Source organism: Cervus canadensis, chromosome 7 (genome assembly GCF_019320065.1).
Source record: "Cervus canadensis isolate Bull #8, Minnesota chromosome 7, ASM1932006v1, whole genome shotgun sequence".
NCBI lineage: Eukaryota > Metazoa > Chordata > Mammalia > Artiodactyla > Cervidae > Cervus > Cervus canadensis.
In genome coordinates this window covers 13,620,764-13,633,669 of record NC_057392.1, presented here as the reverse complement: position 1 = coordinate 13,633,669, position 12,906 = coordinate 13,620,764, and the positions used below count along the sequence as shown (strand labels likewise).

At 44.4% G+C, this 12,906-nt stretch overlaps 1 protein-coding gene across 2 annotated transcripts in view; it reads left to right on the top strand.

Annotated features, from left to right (window-relative positions):
* Positions 1 to 6,786, top strand: part of BFSP2 (beaded filament structural protein 2) — a 72,693-nt gene extending 65,907 nt beyond the window's left edge. Inside the window, exons 5-7 of one of the 2 annotated variants that reach the window (XM_043474388.1) lie at positions 1,822 to 1,953; positions 4,127 to 4,379; positions 6,519 to 6,786. In XM_043474388.1, coding sequence (XP_043330323.1) covers positions 1,822 to 1,953; positions 4,127 to 4,372 — 378 coding nt within the window. In that variant the 3' untranslated portion in view covers positions 4,373 to 4,379; positions 6,519 to 6,786. The remainder of the gene's footprint in view (positions 1 to 1,821; positions 1,954 to 4,126; positions 4,380 to 6,518) is intronic. The other variant, XM_043474389.1, reaches the window with a different exon arrangement.
* Positions 6,787 to 12,906: the final 6,120 nt, after the last annotated feature.

Here is a 12,906-nt window from a genome sequence, read left to right as displayed (position 1 = left end):
CCATTAGTTATCATTAGGAGTATTCAACTATAGTGACTTTTGCAAACTCATTTGTTAGCTACTATTCCTTGTTACATATAGAAAATACACAGAGCCAATATTTGCACACTTTTAAGGTTCTAAAAACCTCCACATGCATAACTGATGGGAGTCTCACAGTGACCCCAGGAGGTAGTCATCATATGATTATCATTCCCCACTCAACATCATCTAAGACTGGAACTCAGAGAGGCTGAATAATGGGCCAGAGACACATAGCCATGGGCCAACCAGTCAGAGCTGGGCCCACAGATTCTGCTGTCCTTCAGCTGCTCCCTGGCATTTAATGGACATCTTTTTTGAGCTCTTAATAGACCTCAAATAGCAAGAATTGGCAGAACTGCTACTGAGATGTGAGCCTTTGGATTTGGGATCTTTTAGCCACTCAATTAGGTTGGACTATTTGGAATTATTCATATGTAGTAAAGATGGGAAACTCAGAAAGCCAGTAACCTAGGAGAGAAAGCAGTTTATTTTCTCCTACGTCATTGACTTGGAGACCTTTCATCGGACTGCATTGAAGAAACACAAGGGAGAACTCTGGTGTTTTCCCTTTTTCTCCAGCAAAGAGGAGTAACAGTGACCCGCTCCCTCGAATGTTGGAGAAATCAAAATATGTCCATCTTGCTCTGGGGAGAAACACAGATCTTCCCCCTATATTCACAGTGGTGGTCAGATGGATTTTTACAGGAAAACAGCAGCTATCAGGTCGAGTTGGTTCACCCTTTGTCGGAGGAAGGTGTGGGACAATTGCAAAGCTGGAGGGAGTTCAAATTTCCAAAGTTTATCATGGTTACAACGCCTACTTTTTTTTTTTTAATCCTTCCTGATGACCCCTTAGCACTGGGTTTTTTATTATCAATTAATTAATTTTGGGGGGTTGCACTGGGTCTTCATTGCTGCACACAGGCTTTCTCTAGTTGTGGCTAGTTGAGGCTTCTCTTCGTTGTGGTGCACCACCTTATATTTGCAGTGGCATCTCTTGTTGCCAAGCATGCGCTCTAGGCACACAGACTTCAGTAGCTGCAGCATGTGGATCAGTATTTGTGATTCACAGGCCCTAAAGCACAAGGGCTCCAGTAGTTACGGTGCATAGGCTTGGTTGCTCCCCAACATATGGAATCTTCCCGGACCAGGAACTGAACCTGTGTCCCCTGCGTTGGCAGGCGGATTATTAATCACTGAGCCACCAGAGAAGTCTGAAATGCCTATGTTTTTGACTCAGCAGTTTCACTACAGCAATTTACCCCTCAGAGATCCCCCCATGTATGGAAAATGAGGGATTGCATCATTGTTCATAACAGGCCAAGACTGGAAACAAGGTAAGTGTCAATCAGTGGGAAACTTCCAAATAGTCACAGTACTTCCAAGCAAGGTAATATCATGCAACCCTTAAAAAGAATGTGATTGATCTACATGTACTGCTATAGAATAGTTTCTAAAAATGTATTAAGTGCCAAAGCAAGGAGGGATACTCATATGCATCTGTTTATAAATGAATGAAATAGCTCTGGTAGGAGATATAAGAAACTAGAAACAGAATGAAGTAATTAGGGCAAGGAAGAAAAGGCGACTTTCTACTATATATCCTTTAGAAGATCTTTTGTATTTTGTTCTATTTGCATGCATTATATGTTCAAATTAATTAAGTGTTGGAATGCAAGTTCATGTGGGTACCTATTAAAAAAAAAGTGATTTAAATCAAATGGCTGTTTCCAAGAGGGTGAGAGGGAACGACGAGTTCAGGCCATGGCTCCTCTGCTCACTCCTGACTCTCCACAGCAACAGGCAGAACTGGCTCGCAGGGCCCAGACCCAGGAAGAGAAGCTGGCTGCAGCCCTCAGGGTGGAGTTGCACAACACTTCCTGCCAAATCCAGAGCCTGCAGGCTGAGACAGAGTCCTTACGAGCTCTGGTGAGTAGGCCAGGAACAGTCCTGGCCTTTCCTGTGTCAAGTTTAACTCTCGACTGTCTAACTGTAGTCATATGGGTTTCCTGTCTCACAGCACGTGAGAGTTTTGAGGCCTGCAAAGAATCATCTGATACGGAATGCCAAGTGTAGTAGGTAGAGTTAGCACCCCAGATCTTACCAGCAAATAATAACCAGATCAGACACTGATCTACGTTTATTTCTACTAATCACATTTTGCTACCTGTAGACATACCTAGGATGGGAATCTGACTCAACATTCTCATATCCTGTAAAGTTAGGAAGGTTTAAATAAGATAACATGGTGGCCTCTGCTTAACAGTAGTCATGATTCAAGATGACATCTTGACCAAGAACCTTCCATTTCAGTCACAATGGTCAAAAGAGAGTACAGAAACCTGTTTCAACAAGACTCAGTCCAATTTAGAAAGATATTTGTTTCTTATGTGTCATATAAAAAGCCAGATTCTAAATTATAGAACTATATAATTAGAACTACTAAAAACCTTTAAAGAGATGCATACCATTTTTTAAAGGTGTTTACTGGTCAGTAAAGCCCTACAGTTTGCAGGGCTTGGTATATGGGAAGATGAGAAGAAAGTTTCAGTCTAGTGGGGAGATAGGGCAGTAAGTGTAACCATAATACAAGTGCTGTTATCTAGGCAACACACACACACACACCCCTGCTCTGTATCAGGTCCCGTCTTGTCTCTGGGGTTAAAGAGACCAGGTTCGTGCTCTCAAGGAGCTCAGCATCTGCTAGAGGAGACGTGCCCCTAAGAAGCTCTGCCCACTTCCAGGGCGTATGTGTGCTTGGGAAGCTGTGATACCCAGAGAAGGGACCCCCTAATCCAGCCTATTGGTGGCAGGCACAAGGGGTTTCCTAAGAAAGGTGACCCCTGATCTTGGACATGGGGTGAATAGGAGTCAGCCAGGTGAGGAGGAGGGGGATACAAGCAGATTTGGGCTTTAGACAGCACATGGTGGCTGCTATTAGTGACGGGGTGGGGGCGGGGTGGGGCTGCAGTGGGAGGAGGAGGAACTACAGTCAGGGGAAGTGAGCTGGGAGGCCACGAGCTTCCTCCAGATGAGAGGTGATAAGCATCCATCCAGGGTATTGGTGGCTGGAGCAGAGGGGCACAAATGGGAAAATGTTTCAGAATATACAAGAGGCAGGACTCTGATAATTGAATCTGGGAGGCAAGCAGGATCAGGGGCATCTCTTTCCCTGGTTTCTAGCTCCCGTTGAGTTCACCAGCTCAACAGGAGCAGAGGGGCCAGCAGGTTTGGAAGGAAGCCAATGGCTTCATTTTGAACACCTTGATTTGAGGTGCCCACAACCTGTGTATATTTCTAGGAAGAGAACCTCAATAGCAAGTCTGCATGGGTGGGGAGAAGTCTGTGCTGGACACATCAACACAGGAGTCAGTCCCAGAGATGACCAAGTCGTGAGTCTGGTAGAGACCAACCGGTGCGGCTCAGCTTAGAGAGAGGTGGGCTAAGGGTGGGGCGGAGGGGCAGCTGGGGAAGAGGAGCTAGCACAGTGAGCTACCGAAACGCTAAGGCCAGACATGCTGAGGGTATAGAGACCAGCAACGTTGTTTCTGACTGGGGAATGTGGGAAGCGTGCAGGGGGAGACAGCATCCCAGCAGGACGGTGAGTGGGGGTTCACAGAGGAAGGAAAGGGCCCGGAGGGTGAGCAGTCAGGAGCAAAAAGGCTTGGAGGTGGTTCAGGGAGAAGACTGCAAAATTTCTTTGAAGAAACACCTGCAGACTGCCTCCTGTGTGTGTGTGTGTGTGTGTATTTCTCTTTCCTTTTATCTCTCTCCTTCTCTCACTCATCTCCCCCTCATTTTCTCTCATCATTCTGTCTCATAGGCCCTCCCTCCTGGCCTCCCTCCTCTCTTTTTCTTCCTCATCTCCCTCTCCACCTCCACCCCCAGAGGAAGGATCAGTGAATTAGACTAAACAAGACTCTGGCCTCCCCAGGAGGATTCAGTACTTCCCCACTGACCTCCCTCAGTCGGTCAAGGTAATCGTCCTGGCAGAAACGGACAGACCAGGCCGAAGCCAGCCCCTCCCACTGCTCTGCCCACCTCCCTCTTCCCAGGGCCCGACCGTGGGCCTCGAGCTTGGCCCGCGTTCCCTCTCTTGTAGAAACGAGGCCTGGAGAACACCTTGCACGACGCCAAGCACTGGCACGACATCGAGCTGCAGAACCTGGGGGCGGTGGTCAGCAGGCTGGAGGCGGAGCTGAGGGAGATGCGCGCGGAGGCGGAGCAGCAGCTGCAGGCCCGGGAGCACCTGCTGGCCCACAAATGCCAGCTGCAGCGGGACGTGGCCTCCTACCACGCGCTGCTGGACCGCGAGGAGAGCAGGTGCGTCTCTGCTCCGCTTTGCTAGGAGAGGGGTAGGTACTCGTGGGTTTCGATTCAACATTTTCTCAAATACTATAAAAGTAATTAATGTAAAAAGGAGAAATCACCGCCCAACACATCCCCTCAGCTCCCACAGCCTGACTGTCCTCCCAGGACTTTTCCATTCATATGTACGTAGATACACAAGTATTTGTCTCCCCTGGTGGCTCAGTGGTAAAGAATCCACTTGCCAAGAAGGAGACAAGCATTGGATCCCTGGATAGAGAAGATCCCCTGGAGAAGGAAATGGCAAGCAACTCCAGAATTTTTGCCTGGAAAATCCCATGGACAGAGGAGACTGGGGCTACAGTCCATGGGTTTGCAAAGAGTCAGACACGACTTAGCAACTAAACAACACAATATATAGATGAATATATAGTGTATACTTATGTGTGTATACATATATGTGTGGATGTCAGTATATATTCATGTATACAGACATATAGACAGACACCTATAGACGCACCTATATGGTTCACACACACCTCATACTACGTGGTAGCTGTTAGCAGTGCTTTCTGCTGCATGTAGCAAGTCCTAATTAATGAAGCTATAAACCAGCACTCCTGAAACATGTCAAGCCTGGGCATCTTTTTAAAAATGCAGATTCTGCTTCTGTAAGTCTGAGACAGGACCTGAGACTCTGCATTTCTGACAGAACTCTCCGGTGATGCCTGTGCTGCTGGTCCACGGACCACAAGTTGAGCAGCAAGGGCATAAACCGTGTTCACCTGAAAGTTTCAGAAATGAGGTAGGCTAGGCCGCTCGTATTGTCAGTCAGGTCCCCAGCTCATTTCATCCCTCTGATTTACCATTCCTGTCTTCAATTTTGTCACCCATGGTTGCCAAATGCCTACCACGGCTCCAGACAGCATAACTTCATGCATGGCAAGAAGGAGGAGGGAAGAGGGGACAGAAGAAAGGATTTTCCCTGCATGACTCACTCCTTTCAGTGAAGGGAAAATGTTTTGAGAAGGCCTCCAATCGACTTTCTCTTTTATCTCATTAACCAGAGTCTGCTCACATGATTAGACCTACCTGCAAGGGAAGCTGGGAAAGCAACTATTTAGCTTTTCCAACCTCCATAGTGGACAGAGGTGAGAGGTTGGGAATGACATGTGTACGTCAATGTACATATATGTGTGTATATGGTATATATACATTTATGTGTGCGTGGTACATATATATATATAACATACATACACATATATATATATGTGGTATATATACATATACACCAAGCACATATATATGCATATAGCAGTACTTTTTTAATGGGTAAGTACACCCTGAAGCATAGGCATGAGGCTTGGGGCTCAGCTTCCTTGCCAATTCTTTAAGGAAATTCAAGCCTTTCTTTCATCATAATTCTATATCTTCATGCCCTCCAAGGTCCATTCTATGGCACACATTGAATGAGAAATAGAATAGCAGGGCTAAGAGACAATTTGTTGATTATGTAGTACAATGGCTCATGATTCCAGAGAGAAGAAGTCCAGAGCAGAAAAAGATTTTCCCATGGTCACCCGGGCAGGCAGAGCTGGACTGGATCCCAGGTGTCCTGGCTCTCACTGTGCTCTGTACATCCCCTTCTTAGAAGGTAAGAGGGCCAGGAAGCAACCTAACACTCACTCCTTTCTAAGGAAAAACATGTCATCCAGCTCCTGTTTCCAACTGTCTTTTTATTAGATTGATTTCTGTTGATTATAAAAGCTAGATGTTTGTAACAATGCTAATTTTTTCAGGTGCGTATGAATAACTGAAACACAAAAGTAACAAGATAGGTTAAATTTACTTCAAAAACTCCATTCAGTGAGTGCCTGCTATGTGCCAGCACAGTCTCAAGCTCTAAGCTATCTTCATTTCAACTCAAAACTCTGCCAGAACCACATCATTATCCCCATTTTACAGACAGGAAACTAAATCAAAGAGAGCTTAAGTCATTTACCCAAGGTCACACAGCTAATAACCATGGAAGTAGGAGTTGAAACCCAAACTGTCTTGTTCCAAAGGCCAAATTCTTTCTGTGAAACATTTACCTTTCCTGTAAACCTATTGTGATTTCTTTACTAATTTTCATCATCTATGGCTTTTCTCACTCAAATGTGTTTTGGGGGTTTTGTTTGTTTCAGCTAATGGAGAAATATCCTCTTTTCATGAAGAAAATGCTGCCTTCCTCACCAAGTGACCAACGAAGTTCCCTGAGGAATTCTCGCCCCCAACCCCCATCTCCCCTCACCCTTCCCACTCCCCACCCCAAGCTGGATTTCCTGGTTGGTTCAGCTTGAGCTGAAAAGCTTCCTGGAAATGGAGAGGGTCCTGCTGCCTTAATTCAAGTAGTCTATAGCTCGAGCAACCTCCCTTGCCCCTCTCAAATAAATGCTTTGTGTGTGGCTTCCAGTCTGCCCACCTTGTTCAACCCACTATCAGATAGAGATGGATATCAATTTACCTACCTGGCCTTACCTCATGGGTCCATTCTTAAAGGCTTCTGGAAGGGTCCTGGAGCATGATGCCATCTTCCTCATTATGCAAGGGTCAGCTGCTCTTGGGTTTATCAACATAAATGTGCTTCTGGGGTGAGAGTTGTGCTCAGCAAACCAGAATGCCACCACTGGAGGGAAAAACAATGTTCTTGCTAGAGGGGGTCTAGCATGTAGCATGATCACAGAGCATTCAGGTGTCTTTAGCGTGCTCTGCATGAGTAGTTATGCGCAGACACCCGCATTTCACTGCTCTTGGCAGAGTATCTCTCTCAATCAGTTTAAAGGGAACTTCAGTTTAAATCTGTGGGAGATGAATTAGGTTGTGACTGTGGTTGCCTACAATTGCAGCCTCAGAACATTCTTCCAGGGTCCTTCCCCAGCCCTCTCAGGGCCCAGGCCAGCCAAATATAGTTCATGAATCTGCCGCCTACCCATTCGAGACTCCCCTGCCTTCTGATTAAAACTGAAACCACCACCTGTGTCCTAGCACAGGCTCTCAGTGCCTCCAAAACCACACACACACACACACAACCCAGACTTAATTTCTTAATTCCTCCCCCAAGCTCCTGTCAGCACACCTGTCACACAAAATTACAGACCAAAATTAAAAAACTATCCAAGCTGAGTCTCTGTCCTCACATAAGCAGCTAATCCAGACAGGGCAGTGTGTCCAATATGGGCACATTCGAAGACCCCCTCCTTCAGTTCCTGGGCTTCCAAATAGTCAAGGTCAACATAAACAAATGGAATCTTATTTACCTTTAAGAAAGTTAGAAAGAGAAGCGAGGCAAGACATGGGGATCGCCTGGTTGAAATCGCTCCAACTGGTTTCCCTTTTGGCTTCCAGGATCAGAGGAATTGCATTAATAAGTCAGGTGGGCAGGACAGCTATTTACAGTTTGTGTGGCACCTTTGCATGATTCCCTTTGTTGTCTGAAGCATAGAAACAGTCCAGACACCACCTACAGCTGCATTTCAGAAAGCACTGATCTCCTGCACACCCAGGGGTGCCCATGACTGAAGCCCTGGGTACCAGGGCCTCCCCAGAAGAGTGTGCAGCCAACTTTATAGAATGCCCGTTCACTGGGATCTGCTGCTTTTCTTTCTTACTTATTACGGTGAATTTTTGTTCCCCAGCCACGATCTAAATCCCTAACTTAAACACAGCTGGAGAGCCTCAGAAGGCCGGCCATCAGAATGAGGTACTTCTGGATCTGAATGGCTGTGCATTTCCCAGAACCTGGAAGCTAGGAGAGAATGGGTTGTACACCCTCCCGAGCTTCCACCAGACAGCACACTGTGCCGGCCGCACACACTCAGTCTCCTCGGCTCTGTAATCTCAAAGGGCAGCTGCCGTAAATCATTAAGTTAATCATCCTTTGGCAAGGAGAGCCCAGCAGACTGGTGCTTCGAGTTCTCAGCACGGTTTCTTGCTGTTTCTAATGAGGCTTCATTAACAGGTAAGAAAAGGCACTGCTGGCCCTGCTGAAGCCTCATTTAATTCAGGCTTCCTCTCACAGCATCCGGTACAATTACACTCTGGCAGCAGTTCACTGACAGGTGGCAGGGAGGCTGTTGCTTGTGTTGGCCTCAAGGATGGAGCACTTGTTCTGGGGCAAACCAGAGAAGGGCTTTCGACAGACTCCTCCGAAAGCGCAGATGGGCTCTATTTCCAGACTCCACTGACCTCTGGCCTGGTGCCTGGGTCACAAAACTCCCACTGAGACGGTTAGAATATCCATTGGATTTCAGACCAAGGTAAGTCTCCCTTTCATTGTCATGTATCACACTTCCAAGCATCTGCTGGTACTCAGACATTTTGTTGGACTTTGGGGATCCCAGTAAAAAGAGGACACAGTTTCTGCCCTGTTGGGTTTGCAATCTCATTGAGGAGTTCATATGGGCACATAAAAGGGGAAACAGAGCAAAGAAGGCAGAGCAGCACATTACAATTTGCCTGACTCCTTTAACATAGTTCAGTTTATCATAGAAAATGTGAACACAGACACTCAGATCTGACCTCTGTTGGTTTCAGTAAGATGATTCAGCAGGAACCACCAAACACCATGCTGGTCTCTGATTATCTCCATATAGCACACAAATATTTTTTCCAGATTTATTAAAACTGATGTGCAACACCATGTAAGTTTAAAGTATACAGCATAATGACTTGACATATTGTGACTGATTACCACAATAAGTTAACATCCATTATCTTATATCAGTTCAGTTCAGTTCAGTCACTCAGTCGTTTGGTGACCCCATGGACTGTAGCACGCCAGGCCTCCCTGTCCATCACCAACTCCGGGAATTTACTCAAACTCATGTCCATCCAGTCGGTGATGTCATCCAACCATCTCATCTTTGTTGCCCCCTTCTCCTCCTGCCTTCAATCTTTCCCAGCATCAGGGTCTTTTCAAAAGAGTCAGTTCATCGTATCAGGTGGCCAAAGTATTGCAGTTTCAGCTTCAGCATCTGTCCTTCCAATGAATACACAGGACTGATTTCCTTTAGGATGGACTGGTTAGATCTCCTTGCAGTCAAAGGGACTCTCAAGAGTCTCCTCCAACACCACAGTTCATCAATTCCTCAGCACTCAGCTTTCTTTATAGTCCAACTCTCACATCGATACATGACTACTGGAAAAACCATAGCTTTGACTAGACCGACCTTTGTCGGCAAAGTAATGTCTCTGCTTTTTAATATGCTGTCTAGGTTGGTCATAATTTTTCTTCCAAGGAGCAAACGTCTTTTAATTTTTTGGCTGCAGTCACCATCTGCAGTGATTTTGGAGCCCCCAAAAATAAAGTCTGTCACCATTTCCACTGTCTCCCCATCTATTTGCCATGAAGTGATGGGACCAGATGCCATGATTTTAGTTTTCTGAATGTTGAGCTTTAAGCCAATTTTTTCACTCTCTTCTTTCACTTTCATCAAGAAGCTCTTTAGTTCTCCTTCACTTTCTGCTATAAGGGTGGTATCATCTGCATATGTGAAATTATTGCTATTTCTCCTGGCAATCTTGATTCCAGCTTGTGCTTTGTCCAGTCCAGCATTTCACATGATGTACTCTGCATATAAGTTAAATAAGCAGGGTGACAATATACAACCTTGATGTACTCCTTTCCTGATTTGGAACCAATCTGTTGTTCCATGTCTGGTTCTAACTGTTGCTTCCTGAACTGCATACAGATTTCTCAGGAGGCAGATCAGGTGCTCTGGTATTCCCATCTCTTTAAGAATTTTCCACAGTTTGTTGTGATCCACACAAAGACTTTGGCATAATCAATAAAGCAGAAGTGGATGATTTTCTGGAACTCTCTTGCTTTTTCGATGATCCAATGGATGGTGGCAATTTGATCTCTAGTTCCTCTGCCTTTTCTAAATCCTGCTTGAACATCTAGAAGTTCCCAGTTCACATACTGTTGAAGCCTGACTTGGAGAATTTTGAGCATTACTTTGCTAGTGTGTGAGATGAGTGCAATTGTGTGGTAGTTTAAACATTCTTTGGCATTGCCTTTTTTGGGATTGGAATGAAAACTGAACTTTTCCTGTTCTGTGGCTAGAAAAAAATCTTCATGACTCAGATAATCATGATGGTATGATCACCTGCCTAGAGCCAGGCATCCTGGAATGCAAAGTCAAGTGGGCCTTAGGAAGCATCACTCTGAACAAAGCTAGTGGAGGTGATGGAATTCCAGTTGAGCTATTTCAAATCCTAAAAGATGATGCTGTGAAAGTACTGCACTCAATATGCCAGCAAATTTGGAAAACTCAGCAGTGACCCCAGGACTGGAAAAGGTCAGTTTTCTTCATTATAATTTGGATATTAACCCCTCAGTAGATGTATAATTTGCAAATATGTTTTCCCAATCCATGGGTTGTCTTTTGTTGGTTTTTGTTTGTTTGTTTTTGCTGGGCAGAAGCTTTTTAGTTTGATGTCGTCTCACTTGTTTACTTTTTATTTTGTTGCTTGTGCTTTAGGTGTCACATCCAAAAAGTCGTTTGTCAAGACCCATGTCACAGAGCTTTTTCCCTATGTTTTCTTCAAGGAGTTGCATGAGTTCTCATCTTACATTTAGGTCTTTAATTCATTTTGAGTTAATTTTTGTGAGTAGTATAAGATAAGGGGTCAAGTTTCATTCTTTATGTGATATCCAATTTTCTCAGTTATTGAGGAGACTGTGTTTTCTTCATTGAATATTCTTGGCTCCCTTGTCAAATATTAGTTGACCATATATACCTGAATTTACTTCTGGGCTCTCAGTTCTGTTCCATTGATCTGTGTAACTAGTTTATGCCAATATTATACAGTTTAATTACTGTAATATTATAGTATGGCTTGAAATCAGGAAGTGTTATGCTTCTCTCTTTGTTCTTCTTTCTCAGGATTGTTTTTGCAATTCATGGTCTTTTGTGGTTCCATGTAAATTTTAGAACTGTTTTTTCTACTTCTGTTAAAAATGCCATTGGACTCTTGATAGAAACTGCATTAAATTTCTAGATGGCTTTGAGTAGAATAGACATTTTAACAATATTAATTCTTCCAGTCCATGAACACAGAATATTTGTGTCTTGTTTGTGTCTTGTTTGTGTCTTGTGTCTTGTTTGATTTGTGTCTTGTTTGATTTCTTTCATCAATGTCTTAACGGTTTTCAGTGTAGAGATCTTCCCCTCCCCGGTTAAACTCATTCCTAACTATTTGTTTCTGATGCTATTGCGCTAAAGGTGTCCTTTCTTAAACACATCATCTTTTTGTTTGAGAAACGGTAAAAGAAAGTGGTGGCTCTTTGGGGCCATTGTAGCATCTTATCTAGAGTTGCTGGACTTAGTGAATAAATATATAGGACGCCTAGGTAAATCTGAATTTCATACAAATAATGAATAATTTTTAATAGAAGTATGATATGTCCCACATATTGCATGAGACATACTCCTACCAAAAAATTATCTGGCAGCCCTAATCATATCAGACAAAAACACTCCATACTTCATATTCCCCACATAGTATCTGACCTTAAATGATATAATGAAGGTTTATCCAGCATTTCTAGCTTGGATATTGGAACACAGGAAAAGGGGAAAAGGTGATCCAGGCCATGTCCTTGCCCGGTCTTGATTGAAAACTCAGTCTCCTGACACAGCAGCACAGCAGTTCCAGTCATGTTCAAGAAATTAATCTGCTTGTTGAATGATGAAATAAAGCAAACTATTTTATCTGCTGAAGCGACTGGCTTAATTAGATCATATAGACTGGTTATTTTGAACAATAGGTTGAGCAGGAACCGGAGTAGATCCCACCATAGATGTGCTGTGTTGCAGAGTCAACAGAAAACCCTCTTGTCCCTGTCAAGCATAAGAGAAAACATTCCATTTTCTCCAGCTCCTCTTGAAAGGGAAAGGTAATTCACATCACAGAGAGTCAGGCTTTCAGTGCAGTACAAGATTGGACACAAAAGCCATGTTGAGAACTTCCCTGGTGGTCTAGTAGTTAAGAATTCACCTCCGTGCAGGGGACCAGAGTTCAATCCCTGCTCCAGGAAGATTCCACATGCCACAGGGCAACTAAGCCTGTGCACCACAATTACTGAGTCCGTATTCCACAAGAGAAGCCACTGCAATAAGAAGCCAGTGCCCAGTAACTAGCAAATAGCCCCCACTCACCGGCCATTCACAGCAACAAAAACCCAGTGCAACCAAATAATTTTTTTTAAGCCATGTTGAATTTTAGGGGAAGAGGCTTCATAAAGTGGATAAGCAATAAACTGCCTAACTTCTTTGGACAAATCACAGGTATTTGTTGTTTTGTTTTGTTTTCTGCGGCTGAATTTCTTACTGAGGGCCTGGACAGGAAATGCATATGAATGAGGTTCACAGTTTCAAACTTAAAAGCCTACTTGGCAAACCAGACTAGAGGCAGTTCAATTCAGTTCAGTTCAGTCGCTCAGTTACTTCCAACTCTTTGTAACCCCATGAATCACAGCACGCCAGGACTCCCTGTCCATCACCAACTCCCAGAGTTTACTCAAACCCA